An 18,047-nucleotide genomic window follows, 5' to 3' on the forward strand; every position below is an offset into this window, starting at 1 on the left:
GTGGTATAGAGGTTTGGGTGTCTGAGGTTTAGCGATGAGGCCGCCGTCAGTGGTATGGTGGTAGAGTAAACTACAAGGAGTAAAAGTACCGACATAAAATTATTGATTCCTTGTAAAGTTAGGCAGGTACCATCATCAAAGTTAAGTGGAAGAATGAATGCACAACAACCACCACCACCACCACCCACCACTACTACTTACTACTATTAACTACTACAAAAGAGAGGGTTGAAGAAGGGGTCGGTGGTGGGGGGGTGGAAGGAGGAAGAGAAACAAAGGCCAAGAACTACATCAGATGGTAGCTAATTACAACCATGAATAAAAATGGGGGAAAAGATTTGTTTTTTTGTTTTTTTTATATATGATGCTGATAGCAGTGGTGATGATGATGATGGTGATGATGATGGTAGTAGCAGTGATGTTGATGATGTTGATACTGGTGATGATGATGATGATGATGATTGTGGTGGTGGTAGTGATGATGATGGTGGTGGTGGCGGTGATGAGGATGTTGATGATGGTGATGATGATGGTGATGAGGATGTTGATGATGGTGATGATATTGGTGATGAGGATGTTGATGATGATGATGATAGTGGTGATGAGGATGTTGATGATGGTGGTGGTGGTGGTGAAGATGATAATGATAACGATGATGATAACAACAAGCTCAAAGTCAGTGCATTGATCTTGAACTCCCACCTTCCTTTTCCCTCCCCCCGTTTCCCTATCGCCCCCCCCCCACTCTCTTTCTCTCTCTCTCCCTCTCTCTCTCCCTCTCCCTCTCTCTCTCTCTCTCTCTCTTTCTTCCTTTTGTGTTGCTTGGGTTGGATCCAAAATATCGATAGCTATTGAACATTTCACAAATAAGTGTTTCACTATGTAGCTGGACACCCGCCCACTCCATACCCCCCCACACGCACACACATGCATCTACCCCCTCCCCCCAGCCCAACCGTCTCTCCCCCACCGTCCCGTCCCGTCTTGTCCCCTCTTTCCCCCCTCCCCTCTATCTGCAGTAAATAGAAAGTACAACTTATTACATAGTCTGTTTCATCAGTTTTTTCAAATGACCCCTTTTTCTGGCGCGTGTGCGGGTGCGTGCGTGCGTGCATGTGTATGCGTGTGTGTGTGTGTGTTTTAATGGGTTCTATTGTTCTTGTTGTTATTGCAGTTTTTTTCCTGTTGTTGTTGTTCCCTTATTACTTTTGTCTTTGCTTTTTTTCTTGGTCTTTAATATCAATAACAAGTGCAATACATATCATCATCATCATCATCATGGTGTTATTTACCTCCCTCCATCCCTCCCGCCTTCCCTCTCTTCAAAGTACAAAACTGTGCAGTCCCCTCGCTTACACCCAACCACAGCAAGGGGCTAACCCCTGATCAAGATGCCCAGAAGTCCTTCCAGGGTCATCCCATAGCAAAATATTGCTTTTATATAACCACAGGTCAGTCCTGACTGAGCAGATCTCCAACCAAAACTATTCCAGAAATATGATCCAACTGTCTTTTTCTTCTTTCCTCTTTTGTATATCAAGGACCACATTGTCCAGTGGGACCATCCTTTCTCCTTAAGCCATTTTAAGGCATTGGGGGAAGGATTTGAGGAAGGGGGTATTTAGCTGCTGATTCTAGCAGGGTCAATGGCAGTGTTGAATATCTCTTGGTGAAGTGTCTGCACAACGTTGGAGTTTCAAATGGTTTCCAAAAAGTACCTCAAAGAATCATTCTAAAGTTCATCATCATCATCATCATCATCATCATCATCATTATCGTCATCATCGTCATCATCGTCATCATCGTCATCATCGTCATCATCATCATCGTCATCATCATCGTCATCATCATTATCATCATCATCATCATCATCATTATCATCATCATCGTCATCATCATTATCATCATCATCGTCATCATCAACATTGTTATCACTGTCTTTACTGCTGTCATTTTATAATCACCATCATCATTATCATCATTGTTGTCACCACAACCACCACCACCATCATCATTCTCATTGTCACCACAACCACCACCACCATCATCATTGTCATCATCATCACTGTTATCATTGCCTGTGCTGTCATCATTTAATTATTACTATTATCGACATGGTTGTCGTTGATGACAGAAAGAAACCATCACCATCTTTGCCTGTCGATCTTTGGAATGGTGGCCTGCTTGTGGCTTATTCTCTTACAGATCATCTTGCCCCGTCCTCCACAAACACATCTCATTGCTTTGTATATACACACATACTATTGTGGACAATCAATACCTTTTAGATGAAACATCAGCCATTACTAAGTAATTCTATAAAGTCTCTTTCATGTTTGTGTGTAAGTGTTATGCTAAATTTGTACACGTATATGTATGCATTTGTATATGTATCAGTGTATATATTTGTGTGTGTGTATTTATATACATGCACATATATGTGCACACATAATATATATAGTATGGCTCTGTGTGTGTGTGTTTATATATATGTTGTATTCTCATCTAAAATAGAGATGAGTACAAATATTTCCATATGGAATGCTTAAACAATTGTGAAGATCTCTTCACATGAAACCATTGGTTGCTTTGTTAACCCACAAATAAAGTATATACATGTATATGCTTATATTGGCGTTAGGAAGGGCATCCAGCTGTAGAAACTCTGCCAGATCAGACTGGAGCCTGGTGCGGCCCCTGGCTTCCCAGACCCTGGTCGAACCGTCCAACCCGCGGAAAACGGACGTTAAACGATGATGATGATGATGATATATATAATATATATATATATATATATATATATATATATATATATATATATATATATATATATATATATATATGTCTATATATGTATTATGTGTGTGTGTGTATATATATATATTATATACCTCACTGCCACAACTGCACCTACACACTCACTCACACACTGTATAAAACTAACTTTTAGATTAATTCAAATATGTTTGGGACATATGACGTGTATCAAGGCCATTTTCACCATGGGTTTGCCATGGAGAAATATGTAAATAATAGGTGTTGAAACACCATCTGTCATTCCAGGGCCAGCCTCTGTGTTTGTGAAGGATCTATACATCTTACATTGCAAACACCAGCTTAATTATGACAAATTTTTCATTACTTTCAGAATTAATTGATCCAAAAAGCAGCTTCTTTCAACTGAAAAAATATGGTAACAAAACAGTTTAAAATGTTCTAAGCCAAAACTTTCTGTCAAAATTTCAAGTTAATTTATGTTCCAACTTAATTATGGCAAAATAATTTTATCAAGTTCTTCTTATTTTGAAACTTAATTGAAGCAACGGCATCATCATCATCATCATCATCGTTTAATGTCTGACGACGATGATGATGATGATGTGGAAACCAAACAATTTAAGCTCTTAACTCCCACTCTCTGTTTCTCGTGTGTGACAAAACGATGAGAAATATAACTCTCATTTAAGTACCACGTTAAGTGTAGTACTTCAGTTGGTGTGTTTGTGGGTTCAATCTATGTGTCTGTCCGAAAGAATGTATCTTGGTTGAAGTGGAACATGTAAATGACTTTACAAGTGGAGAAGAGAATGAGAATGCATTGGCTGTTGTTGGTCTAATAAAGGGTTTAGCAGTTCACAATTCTTAGAATGTTACCAAATATAAGAGACACTTGAAGAAAGCTGGAGATTATGATAGATAAAGAGTTATGTGTATATATATATATATATATATTATATATATATATATATATATACGTTTATATATTTGTTGTGCAAGATTTTTTATGTGAAGTCGTGTGTTGAAACAGACATTGTTGTATTTCGGAATGGTCATATTGCCAGTTTAGCCAATAAAAACACACGCACTATATATTTGGTGTTATTTTGCTTCAGTGTTATCTATTTTTTACATTAATCTTAATCTTATTTCGGCCAGAGTTCTTTCGTCACACTCCTGTGACCGCATCAGTGGTCCTTTGTTTTCTTCTCACTTATTTGTGTCTCTCCTTACTAACCGAAAGAACTCTGGCCGAAATAAGATTAAGATTAATGTAAAAAATAAATAACACTGAAACAAAGTAACACCAAATATATTGTGCGTGTGTTTTTATTGGCTAAACTGGCAAAATGACCATTCCAAAATATAACAATATATATATATATATATATATGCATGCATATGTGTGTGTGTATAAGAATTTTTTGTGTAATAAGATAAAAAAACCAAGGCTGTATAGATATTAGAGCATTTATAGATAGAAGGTCTTACAGCTGTTTCTAGGATATTTATGAATTATATCCCTTCATCAGAGACGGTGTGAGAGGATAGTTAAGTCATAGTTAGTTTATATGTATATGTATTGTCTGTGTTTGGGTTTATCTCCCACCCCACCCCATGACAATTATGTTGGTTTGTTTCAAACCCATAACTTAGTGGTTTGGCAAAAGAGACCGATAGTTCCAGATTCTAAAAAAACAAATTCTAGAGTCGATTTCTCTGACTAAGACCCTTCAAGGCATGCCCCAGCATGGCCACAGTTCAAGGACTGAAACCTGTTTTACCTTTTTACTAGTTTCAGTCATTAGACTGCGGCCATGCTGGAGCACTACCTTAAAGAATTTTTAGCTAATGGCAGAATCATTAGCACACCAAGCGAAACGCTTAGCAGTGTTTCATCTGTCTTCACGTTCTGAGTTCAAATGCTGCCAGGTTGACTTTGCCTTTTGTCCTTTCGGGATCAGTAAATTAAGTTGATGTAATCAACTCATCCCTTTCCCCCAAATTTCAGGCCTTGTGCCTATAGAAGAAAGGTGTGTGTGTGTATATATATATATATATATATTATATATATATATAATATATATACGTTTATATATTTGTTGTGCAAGATTTTTTATGTGAAGTCGTGTGTTGAAACAGACATTGTTGTATTTCGGAATGGTCATATTGCCAGTTTAGCCAATAAAAACACACGCACTATATATTTGGTGTTATTTTGCTTCAGTGTTATCTATTTTTTACATTAATCTTAATCTTATTTCGGCCAGAGTTCTTTCGTCACACTCCTGTGACCGCATCAGTGGTCCTTTGTTTTCTTCTCACTTATTTGTGTCTCTCCTTACTAACCGAAAGAACTCTGGCCGAAATAAGATTAAGATTAATGTAAAAAATAAATAACACTGAAACAAAGTAACACCAAATATATTGTGCGTGTGTTTTTATTGGCTAAACTGGCAAAATGACCATTCCAAAATATAACAATATATATATATATATATATATGCATGCATATGTGTGTGTATAAGAATTTTTTGTGTAATAAGATAAAAAAAACCAAGGCTGTATAGATATTAGAGCATTTATAGATAGAAGGTCTTACAGCTGTTTCTAGGATATTTATGAATTATATCCCTTCATCAGAGACGGTGTGAGAGGATAGTTAAGTCATAGTTAGTTTATATGTATATGTATTGTCTGTGTTTGGGTTTATCTCCCACCCCACCCCATGACAATTATGTTGGTTTGTTTCAAACCCATAACTTAGTGGTTTGGCAAAAGAGACCGATAGTTCCAGATTCTAAAAAAACAAATTCTAGAGTCGATTTCTCTGACTAAGACCCTTCAAGGCATGCCCCAGCATGGCCACAGTTCAAGACTGAAACCTGTTTTACCTTTTTACTAGTTTCAGTCATTAGACTGCGGCCATGCTGGAGCACTACCTTAAAGAATTTTTAGCTAATGGCAGAATCATTAGCACACCAAGCGAAACGCTTAGCAGTGTTTCATCTGTCTTCACGTTCTGAGTTCAAATGCTGCCAGGGTTGACTTTGCCTTTTGTCCTTTCGGGATCAGTAAATTAAGTTGATGTAATCAACTCATCCCTTTCCCCCAAATTTCAGGCCTTGTGCCTATAGAAGAAAGGGTGTGTGTGTGTATATATATATATATATATATAATATATATATATATATATATGACAGGCTTCTTTCAGTTTCCATCTACCAAATCCACTCACAAGGCTTTGGTCAGCCCGAGGCTATAATAGAAGACACTCTCCAAGGTGTCATGCAGTGGGACTGAACCTGAAAGCATGTGGTTGGGAGAAAAGCTTCTTACCACATAGCCATGCCTACAACAGGCTCCTTTCAGTTTCTGTCTACCAAATCCAGTCACAAAGCTTTAAGTTGGTCTGAGCCCTAGTAGAAGACATTTGCCCAAGGTGTCACACAGCAGGACAAAATCAAAAGTTCATATATAGGTACATGTGTGTGTGTAACTATCTACCTATCCATCTCTCTCTCTCTATCTATCTGTCTATCTATCTATCTGTTTGTCTATCTATTTATCTACCTACCTGTCTACCTATCTATCTATCAATCAATCAATCAAGCTATCTATCAACCTGTCTTTCTCTCCCTATCTCCCTATATCTATCTACTTATCTATCTATCTATCTGTCTGTCTCTCTATCTATCCATCTATCTATCTATCTATCTATCTACCTGTCTATATGCATGTACATAAGCGTAGGCAGAACATGATCGCTATCTTGTAAGTGCAAATTCTAAGTGCCAATTTTATCAGATGTCTGTGTGTGTGTGTGCATATACACCACTTCAGTATTTATTTTAACCGACTTCAGACTTCAGGAAACATAATATTTTGTTTGTACAATTGCTGTGAGTTTCTCAGCAAAGTGTACTCTTTTGCTATCAACTCCTGTCACTCCTTGTCACTGCACCAGAAAAACTTTCCAATCTTGTGACCTGAAGTTAATGGCCTAAAGATGTTTGTCATGATGCAGACTCGTTAGGCCTTGACACAGTTGGCAGCAGCAGCAGCAGCCACTGGTTTGTAACGGCTACTGTAATCAACTTCCATCTATAATTTTATTTCCTGTGTATATGTGTGTGTGTGTGTGTTTGGGTGAGATCGAGAGAGCAGGAGAGAGTCTGTGTTTGCTTGTGTGTACATGTATGTATATATATATATATATATATATATATATATACACATATGTGTGTGTGTGTGTGTATATATAATATATATATATATAATATATATATAATATATATACATATATGTGTGTGTGTGTATATATATATATATATATATATATATATATATATATATATACACATAATATGTGGTTGTGTGTGTTGTATATATCTATATATATATATATATATATAATATATATATATAATACACATATATATGTGTGTGTGTATTATATATATATATATATATATATATATATATATTATATTAATACACACATATATATGTGTGTGTGTGTATATATATATTATATATATATATATATGCACATATATATGTGTGTGTGTGTGTATATATCTATATATACACACACATATACATATATATATATACACACATATACATATATATATATTATATATATATAATATATGATATATATATTTAATCTGTTTTATGTTCAAACTGACTAGATCCAGGCTCTCACACTTACCCTACAATGTCATTCTACATTAAGTAATTACACCATCAAGATCTTGAAGATATGAGATAATGCATGATTAATTCAAATCAATGGGAATCAATAGGCATTGTGTTTGATAGAATAATCTGAACACTAAAGGGTTAAAGATGTCCCATTAGATCTTCATAATTAAATCTTATGGGGAATTGTATTAAAAAAATTGTGAAACATTTTGTGTATTGTAGAAATCTGGCCAATTTATTGCAGATAAATTTCAGCAAAATCCTTCATGGATCCCCAAGGATTATATGGACCCTCGTCTGCAAATCATTGAAATCCTATTTTTCTCAATCATTTTTTTTTTAGCTTTGAACACCTTTCATTCTTGTTTTAATTGGATGGATCCCCACAGTCATTTGATGTTTAAAAAATCCTGTTACATTTTTAGAATTAAATATTCTTTGAAATTCTATAAAAATAAAGATTGTTAAAATATTTTGTGTACTATAGAAATATGAACAATTTACTGCGGATTAATTTTAACAGCAAAATCATAAATGGGTCTCCAGGATCATGTGGACCCTTGGTTGAAAACCACTGAAACCCAGTTACTCTCTATCAGGCATTTGCCATATTCTGAACGCCTTACTTCCTTGGGCATGGATACATTGAAACTCCGACGTCTGGCGGCTGACTTGGCAGACACCCCTAAAATTATTAACCATCTTACAAACAATAACTCTGAGCACCTTTTCAAAACTCCACCTGTCTAACACCTGTGGACATGTTTACAAAGTCAGAAAACAGCACAGCTCCCATGACTTCCAGAAACAATTTTTCAAGCTAAGAGTTGCTGAAGTATGGAACAAACTGCCGGCATCAGTTGTTAGTTGTCGGAGCACTGCATCCTTCAAAACTTCCATGCTTCCTGAGATTCGCCAACACTACACCTGATCTTTCTCCCCTCCATACACACACAAGCATGTATCTGACTCATACACTGTTCACTTTCCAGACATTTCTACATTACTGCATGTACTTTATATGCACTTTTGACAAGTTGTGGTGCACCTGAGCACTGTAAACAACAAGTTCATTATTATTATTATTATTATTATTATTAATTGAAAACAATGTAAATAAATAAGCATTCCATTTGGCCTAATAATCTGATTCTTAGAGGCTTAAAACCAACCAACCAACCATATCCAGTGCAAATATTCTTCTGGTTTTATGTCCAAAGTGGCCATATTAGACCTCTCACACTTTCCCTACAATGTTATTCTAAAAATAAACTAACAGGTCATTGGAATCTTAAAGCTACAAGATAGTGCATGATTAATTTAAAACAATGAATAAGAATTATATTTGGCAGAAGAATCTGAAAGCTAAAGGGTTGAAGAACCAGCCATGTCTGTCCAAATATTCTGGACTTGTTTTCTGTTCAAACTGACCACATCAGACATCTCACACACTTCATTCTAAAAATAAACAAACGCATCATGGCCGGTGCCAGCCTCCCCTGGCACATAAAAAGCACCCACTACACTCTCGGAGTGGTTGGCATTAGGAAGGGCATCCACCTGTAGAAACACTGCCAGATCAGACTGGAGCCTGGTACAGCCTCCTGGCTTCCCAGACCCCAGTCAAACTGTCCAACCCATGCTAGCATGGAAAACGGACGTTAAACGATGATGATGATGATCATCATCATCATCAAAGTCTTGAAGCTGTGAGAGAATGCCGGATAAACCTAAAACAATGTGAATAAATAAGCATTCCATTTGAACAAGTAATCTGAAGGCTAAAGGTTTAACGAAAGGAGATTTGGCTGCTATTTCTAGTAGGTTGAGAGACAAAGCAGTTCTATTCTTCGTTAATTCCTTTGTTACCGTTCTTTCGTTTCAATTAATTTTGAAAATAATGAAAGAATTTAGTAAAATAACTTTGTCGTTCTTCAGCTGAAGTCTGGAACATAGATAAATTAACGAGAAATTCGGTTTTAATTAGACGACTTTAAAACAGGAAGTGTTTATTAGAGAAGCAGGGGTGGCAGTTTGGTACCAAAATGGTTAAACGAATACTGTAACGAAGTTAATTAATTATAAATATACCCTCATTCCTTGTACACCCTGGGCCTGTAAAACACTAGGGTCTCTGACTGTTTTAGTTAATTATTGGTGTGAAATTAATTAATGAGCTGTATTCCTTACATGCAAGCCTGTACAACGTGAATATATGTGATTGTTCTGTTAGAAATAGCAGCCAAGTCTCCCTCAGATCATTCCTTACTATTGTAAATAAGGAGAGAGTAGGATTGTGACGAGAAGAATGCCTTTGAGCATGAGTTGACAGGGTTAGGGTTGACCTGGGGTTAAACAAACTGAATCATGGATCTAGAACAGATGAGGGGAGGAGGAGTCTGTAACTGGTTGTTTGACCTACTAGAAGTAGCAGCAAAATGTCCCTCAAATCACACCTTAGGAAGAAAAGATTATATCACAGGATATTAGAAAGATGATAGATTGTCTGAAACAAGTATGAGTTGGTCATGGATGGAATGGTTTTGATTACTGGTCTTTACGATCAGGCCTGACCTGGGGCTAAACAAGAAAAGCTACTGCATTCTGTGGCTGATAAAATTGTTTGCATTCTTGTTGCTGGTGTTGTTTTTTTGCAAAAATGTTGGGTGGAACAGAAAGATGTGTGTGTGACCATCTCTATTACAGCAGTCATTACCACTTCCACCCTGTGTGCTTGTGTGTGTGTGTGCGTGTGTGTGTGAGTGCAGCTGTGATGTTTTATTTTCCGCCAGCCAAATTGAATACAAGTACGGTAAAGTTAGTATTATCACATCGAAGAGAGAAGACGATGTTAGTCAATGACTAAAAAAGATTTTGATTGTTTCAGCATTCAGAGGAAATAACTCAAGACATGTTTCAGCCTTGTTATGACTTCATCAGTGAAGTATAGATTTTTCTCTATCTGAAGTAATGATGACAGAATTATTCAGCAAAATGAATGCAGCCCGACATTACACACTAGCTGGGATAGAGAAATAGACCTGTATAGAACAGGGGGCGGTGAAGTACCACCCTCGCCTGCTGACAGAACCTCTAAAAAACATGATGAAGAAATGGTTTAAGTCTTGGGAGTAAATCAAACCATAATTCCATATAAGTTGCATAACAATAAATTTGTACAATCAACGATGCTTTATTTTCCTCAGACCAGAAATGTCCCATCTGTTTTTATGCACTTACAACTACCCCCTTGGTACTAAAAAAAGGCTAGCCCTGCCCCTGGTTTAGAGAATAAAATAACTTTGTGATGTTTTAACTTCTGCAATATTCCCTCCCCCTCCTCCTTCAACCCACTCTTGCCTCTCCTTCTCTCTTCCTCCCCTGATTCCCCATATTCCAGATGCTTCCACTCTCATGGTTTTACTGTATTCTATTTCTTGTAGAGAATTTAGAAGCATTATAAGTGAGAACAGGGTTCTATAGTGGCTGCAGTTGTTGTAGTTGGAATTTAGAAATATTTCAATGCATTGCTATGCACGTTTCCTCAAATCACCTGTCTCTTATGATCAGAGTCTGCATTCCTGGGACGATTACTGAAGAGTCCTTAGTATCCGTGGGCATCGGGTTGATCATCTTCATGGATTCATTTCTTCAGGCAATATAACATTCATCATCATCATCATCATCGTTTAATGTCCGCTTTCCATGCTGCACGATTTTGACTGAGGGCTGGTGAACCAGATGGTTGCACCAGGCTCCAATCTTGATCTGGCAGAGATTCTACAGCTGGATGCCCTTCCTAAAGCCAACCACTCTAAGACTGTAGTGGGTGCTTTTTACGTGCCACCGGCACAGAGGTCAGTCAGGCGGTACTGGCAATGACCTCGCTCAAATCTTTTTACACATGCCACCGGCACAGGTGCCAGTAAGGCGACGTTGGTAACGATCACGCTCGAATGGTGCCCTTTTACGTGCCACCGGCATGGAAGCCAGTTGGCTGCTCTGGCAACAATCAAGCTCGGATGGTGCTCTTGGCACCCTACTAGCATGGGCACAAGTGCCAGTAAGGCGACACTGGTAACGATCACACTCGAATGGTGCCCTTTTATGTGCCACTGGCACGGAAGCCGATTAGCCACTCTGTCAACGATCACACTCATATGGTGCTCTTTGCACCCTGCTAGCATGGATGCCAGTCATTGAATTTGATTTTGATTTCACTTGCCTCAACAGGTCTTTGCAAGCAAGGTTTAGTGACCAAAGAAGGAAAAGGTACGCATAAGCGGGGTGGTTATGCTCCTGGCATAGGCCACAGTTTATGGTCTCATTTGGCTTGCCATAACTTCTCAAACACAGCATATTTCCAAAAGTCTCGGTCACTAGTCATTGCCTCGGTAAGGCCTAATGTTCAAAGGTCATGCTTCACCACTTCATCCCAGGTCTTCCTGGGACTACCTCTTCCACAGGTTCCCTCAACCGCTAGGGTGTGGTACTTTCTCACACAACTATCCTCATCCATTCTCGCCACATGACCATACCAGCACAGTCGTCTCTCTTGCACACCACAACTGATGCTTCTTAGGTCCAACTTTTCTCTCAAGGTACTTACACTCTGTCGAGTATGAACACTGACATTACACATCCATCGAATCATACTAACATTATTATTACAATAATATTACTGCATGTGTGTGTGTGTGTATGTGTTACTCTTTCCTTGCCTTGACATTACGTGACGGTTGGAAATGAGTGTCACTGTCAAGCAACGTAGAGTCCTTTGTTTCAAATTCTCAGGGAAAACGTGTCCAGAAATGAGGAAATATCACCTTGCTTGGAAATATGCGGAGGACTTGCAACAGAAATCTGCCTGAACAAATTCCATCTGACCCATGCAAGCATGGAAAAATGGACGTTAAAACGACGACGACGATGATTAAGTGAATGAATAAATAATCTGTTTTGGAGTCTGTGTTGATGAGGAGAGTGTTCCGAAGGTTGTGGAAGAGTCCCGAGACACTGTCGCAGTTGTATAGCCTTAGTTCAGCAATGATAAAACAAACCTCTCATCAGGAACATTCCAGCCGTGACCAGCCCATCTTTCAGGTACTGTCTTTTTAGGACTACATAATCTAAATATACAGGGGTTTATTTCCCTTAAAGATGTGTTATTTGAGAAAGATATGGCTGCTGTTTCTAGCAAACTGAGTGACTGCGAAGAGGCTCCCTCATCGGCCAGCGATTTTGTAGTAGTGTTTTGGGATGTTGCCGCGGTGATTGTGTGTTTAAGCGGTTGTTTAGCTCTAATTGAGCAAGACATTCCAGCCGTGACCAGCCTTTCAGACATAATATAATTCTTTTTGAGAGAAATCTGGCTGTTTTTTCTAGCAATCTTAGTGGTCATATGGAATGTCCTCGTTCCCATGGTGTTTGAGGTGGTTGGGTGAATACTGGTGGTAATTATTATTTTGGGGGCGAGCTGGCAGAGTCGTTAGTTATGCCGGTCAAAGTATTTAGTGGTATTTCGTCCGTCAGTCCGAGGTCGATAAAATAAGTACCAGTTGAGCACTGGGGTCGATGTAATCGACTAACACCATCCTCCGAAATTGCTGGCCTTGTGCCAAAATTTGAAACCATTATTATTATTGCTAAGGCAGCAAGCGAGCAGAGTCCGTTACCATTCCGGACAAAACGCTTGGTGGCATTTCTTCCGGCTCTACACTCTGTGTTCAAATTCTGCCGAGGTTTACTTTGCGTTTCATTCTATCAGGGGTGGATAAAATAAAGGACCAGTTAAGCACCCGGGTCGATGTAACCGTCTCTTCCCCGCTGTCCCAAAATGTCCTGCCATGTGCCTATGGAAAGGCGATGCTGGTGTTTTTGTGTTATTGATAATGGAGGTGCTGTGTTAGTAATTAGGTGAACGTGTTTGTGACGATCGGACAATCCTGTGTAGATTGTGTTGGGGAATCGTGTAACGATGTTCGTTGCTGTGTGTAGTCTGATGGTGTCTGCTACATACTGTGAGCTATCTTTCCATTACTAGGCCGAAATAAATGTTTGGGATGTTGGGATATAGTGGTGAGAGAATGTCTGCCAGCAGATGACGATATGTTAGTCGGCGTCCTATTATAATTCCATTCACATCTAGGATGCTTTTAAAAACTAACACAGAACTCGACTAAAGAATGAAAAACAAAGTTGACCTCGGCGGGATTTGAAATCGGAACGTCGAGGGCCAGGAATTAAATTCCGCAAATGTTTTCTGACTTCCCAACCGCCGCCACCCATCCACCCGCTTTTCTATTCTTGTTTTAGGTATGTGTGTGACAGCGAGGAGTCTGATGGGGGCTTGAAGCGTTGTAAGGAAGGGTATGTTGCGGGTAATCAGGTCAAACTGTGAATATAGAAATATTTTGACGATGTAGTATTTGTAGTATAGGGACATCGATCGGATGGATGTAGGATGTGGTATGTGGTTGTTTGTGATGTAGTATGACAGTTAAGGTGTGTTTGTGGGACTGTAGTGTGGTAATCGGGACGAGTCGGGTCGAAATACGTTCGGGATGGATTTTGTAGAAGCGAGTCATCATGTATTCCGTTACATGGAGATATGTCATTTGCGATAAGCTCGTGTGACAATCGAGGCATGTTGTATATGGCGTGTAGGTTAGTTAGTAGTGGGGGACATGTTGCATGTGTTGCTGACCAATTTACTACTTATTCAGGCTCTCGCCATGTCAAGGAGCTTCGCCGTAGTCAGTCGCTCGACCTGATGAGCAAACTACACACAAAAATCCCTTTCGAAATTGTACCACTATTCTCAAACGAGGGACCACATAGTGATGCTGATTAAAGGTTATATTTCATCCCCTTCCCCCTTACTCCCACATTTTATTTTCCCTTTCCTTTCTGCTGTTTTCCACATCTCGGACATTTCCCTCACACAATTAGATCTTCAAGTGCGCGCGCCTCAACACACACTCATCTCCCATTTTCGCGCTTTCCTTCTCTATCAATCTATCTAAGTGGGTGACTCCCTTATACCTTCTTCTTCTTCTCTTCATTCTACCTCCTTCCTTCCTTTCTCTTTATGCACCTACTTCTTTTTCCTCTTCCTTTCTGCTGTTCTCTCAGTTCCTCCCCCCCTCTCTATTATCACTTTACACACTTCATTTCCCCCCCTCCTTCTTCTGTCCATGTAGCACAAAATTACTTTCACTCACCATGTCACACATTCCTCCCTTCCTCCACTTCCTTTCTCTCTCTCTCTCTTCAGCCACATATCACTTAGTCCTTCTCTTTCTCACACATGATACCATCTTTCTTTCTTTCTTCCCCACCTCAATCATAGCCTGGTCTTCTTTCTCTCTCCCGCCTCACATTCCAACTCTTTCACCAACGTCCTCCTCTCCTCTCCCTCACTTCTCCGCTTATCTCACCAACGTCCTCCTCTCTCTCCTCCTACTTCTCTGCTTATCTCACTCTCTCTCTCACCAACCTCCTCCTCTCTACTCTCTCATTCCCTCTCCTCCTCTCCTTCTACATCACCTTACCTCACTCCCAATATTTTTCCCCTACTTATCTCACTCTGTCACAATCTTCCTCCTCCTCCCTTTCCTTCCCCCTCCTCCCACTCCGTCGTCGTCATCCTATCTCCGCCGTCGCAACCGCACCCGCACTCACACTCTAGCTTCCTGCTTCTCACTCGGCTCTCTTCCTCCCTCTCTTGTTGCTACAAACCACAGCACCGGAGTGGAGCTGTTGGCCTCTCGTCGCTTTGCTACTCGTTTGTTGGTTGCTTCTCACTTCCTGCATTAATCTCTTGTTTTGTTTTTCCTTATTTTTCCCACTCCTTCTGGTCTTTTTCTTTCTCCCCTTTCTTGTTGATCCCTTCATCATCGTCACAATAATTAGCTACTTTCCTTTCTTTCCTCGGTGGTGTCTTCCCCTCCTCTCATTTCCCCCATCATAAACTCTTTCGTGAGTGAATGCGGCAGCGGCGGCGGCGACGTTTAAAAATGTAAAAACTGGTGGCCTCTTCCACAACTGCTGTCAGTTGTGTGTTACCGCCCTAACTCAATATATACACTCTCCACTGTACTTACACACAATATAATATATTGTGTGTATGTTGTGTGTGTGAGTGTATGCCTGTGTGTGAACGGCAAGTGTCGATAGACACTGCTCTCTCTGTTCCACACTCACTCTGTCACACAAACACACCGAACCATCCATTACACACACACACACACTGTGTGAAGTTCAAATTAGAAGCTTAAGAAACGGGCCTTGCCACCATTTTATCCCATCATCAGCATCTACTCACCTACCCATCTATTCCCTTTCTTAACTAGCCACCCTGTGTCGTCCTCTCTTCATCAAACCTATTCTGTCTGTCTGTCCATCTGTTTTTGTCTTTCTATCTTTCTATCCATCCTTCTTCTCTCTCCGTTTCTTGTCTACTTAGAAAAGCGACCAGATCTGTCCCAAATATCTTCTCTCTCTCTCTCTCTCGATCTGCCTGTCATTACACACACACACACACACACACACAGAGTCTACCACCCTATCCTGCCATCCTTCGCCAGCGATCTATCTATCTGTCTATCTACCTCCAAGCCACTCCGTAACCACTATCTTTTACAACCAGCCAGAAAACCGATGGAATGACCAGCCGGCCAGTGCCTCCTGCAGCCGCACACAGGTGGATAGACAGCAAACAACACCACCAACAACAACAACCACACCACCACCACCACCAACAACAACAACACCAGCACCAACCACAGACACCACCACCACCACCACCATCAGTACCCCGCACACGAACACCACCACCATCAACCCTACCACCACCATCACCACCACCAACACAACCAACCACCACCTCCACATTACCACTTACAACAGCAACAACAGCAACAACAACATCTGCAGTATAGTAGAGCTAGAATGTCGGCGCCGTCAAGTGTCAGCGGAGGACGAACCAACAGGACTACTACCAACCAGAACAAACCTGATGTGATACCCTCTCCCACCATGTCCGGCTCACCCAGGGGAAAGGTAATACAAAAAACTTCACTCTAATAACCATATTTCTTCATCATCCAACACACACACACACACACCTCTATATTTACTACACATGTAACGTTTTTTTTCAATGCTGTATATATATATATATATATATTTTCTAATATATTTTTGTCTCTGTTATCACTTTTCTTGTACCCCGTCATCTCTCTCTCTACACCCGTTTCTATCACTCGGGCCCGACCTCCTCCACCCGTCACGATTGTCTCTCTCCCACTGCTCCTCTTCATCCCTCCCTCCCTCTCTCTCCCTATTAGCACTTGTATGCTTTTATGCTTGTCACTGCCACAGCCTCAGCCTTTTTTTCTCGTCCATTTCCATTAAATTCACCAAAAACTATAAATCCAGACACACACACGTCTCCTTTACACCTCACTCCACCATCATACAAAACCACACACACACACACACACACATACATACATTCACCGTTATATATACATACATTATACATACACATATATACATACTATAATCAAGACACACACACGTCTCATTTACACCTCACTTCACATCATCCACATCATAAAAACCACACACACACACACACACATATATATATACACACTGATCACATACATTCACCGTTGTATATATATATATATATATACATACATACATTTCAATAGTTCACATTTTACGATAGTACCGCATACATCAGGTACATTTAATTGTCTCTGTGTCATGTAATGACAAGTATGTGTGTGTGTACATATATCTATAATGTGCATGTGTGTATAAAATGTATATATATATATATACATGCATAAAATATAATGTATATTTATGTGTGTGTACGTACATCTATAATGTACATGTGTGTATAAAATGTATGTATATATATCCATACATAAAATATATATAATGTATATATATGTGTGTATAAAATGTATGTGTATATATATACATGCATGAAAATATATATAATGTATATTTGTGTGTGTACATATATCTATAATGTACATGTATGTATAAAATGTATGTGTGTGTGTATATATATGTATATATGCATAAAATATATAATGTATATTTATGTGTGTGTATATAATATACTCATGCCAGCATGGAACATGGACGGACGTTAATGTGTGTGTAACATCTATATATATAAATGTGAATGGCCAATTTATGGGTGCATGTGTATATAGACACTTCTACGGTAGTCAGATATCAAAATATACGCCTTATACACACACTCTGCTAAATAAAACGAGAGACCTAAATTAACAGACATCAGACATGGAAACATGCGCCCATCACACCTTATATTTCGGGGGCCTACCTAAAATCATACACCTATGTTTCAGTTCATATATATATATATATATATATATATATATATATATATTTATTCGTAACCGACACCCAGTTTAATCTCTGTATATTTATTAAACCTTAAACTGCTGTACACTACTAATTCAACAGCTGTACTTACACCAGAGTTGCTACATTATTCACACACAAAA

At 39.2% G+C, this 18,047-nt stretch overlaps 1 protein-coding gene across 10 annotated transcripts in view; it reads left to right on the top strand.

The window, feature by feature from the left end:
* Window positions 1–18,047, top strand: part of LOC115225699 (RNA-binding motif, single-stranded-interacting protein 2) — a 255,751-nt gene that overhangs the window by 101,241 nt on the left and 136,463 nt on the right. Inside the window, exon 1 of one of the 10 annotated variants that reach the window (XM_029796622.2) lies at window positions 15,217–16,551. The exons of 8 other annotated variants lie outside the window; for them this stretch is intronic. In XM_029796622.2, the coding sequence (XP_029652482.1) occupies window positions 16,441–16,551 (111 nt within the window). In that variant the 5' untranslated portion in view covers window positions 15,217–16,440. Of the gene's footprint in view, window positions 1–15,216; window positions 16,552–18,047 lie in introns of those variants that run through there. One more of the 10 variants, XM_029796623.2, reaches the window with a different exon arrangement.

Source organism: Octopus sinensis, linkage group LG28, assembly GCF_006345805.1.
Source record: "Octopus sinensis linkage group LG28, ASM634580v1, whole genome shotgun sequence".
In the NCBI taxonomy this organism is placed as follows: Eukaryota; Metazoa; Mollusca; class Cephalopoda; order Octopoda; family Octopodidae; genus Octopus; species Octopus sinensis.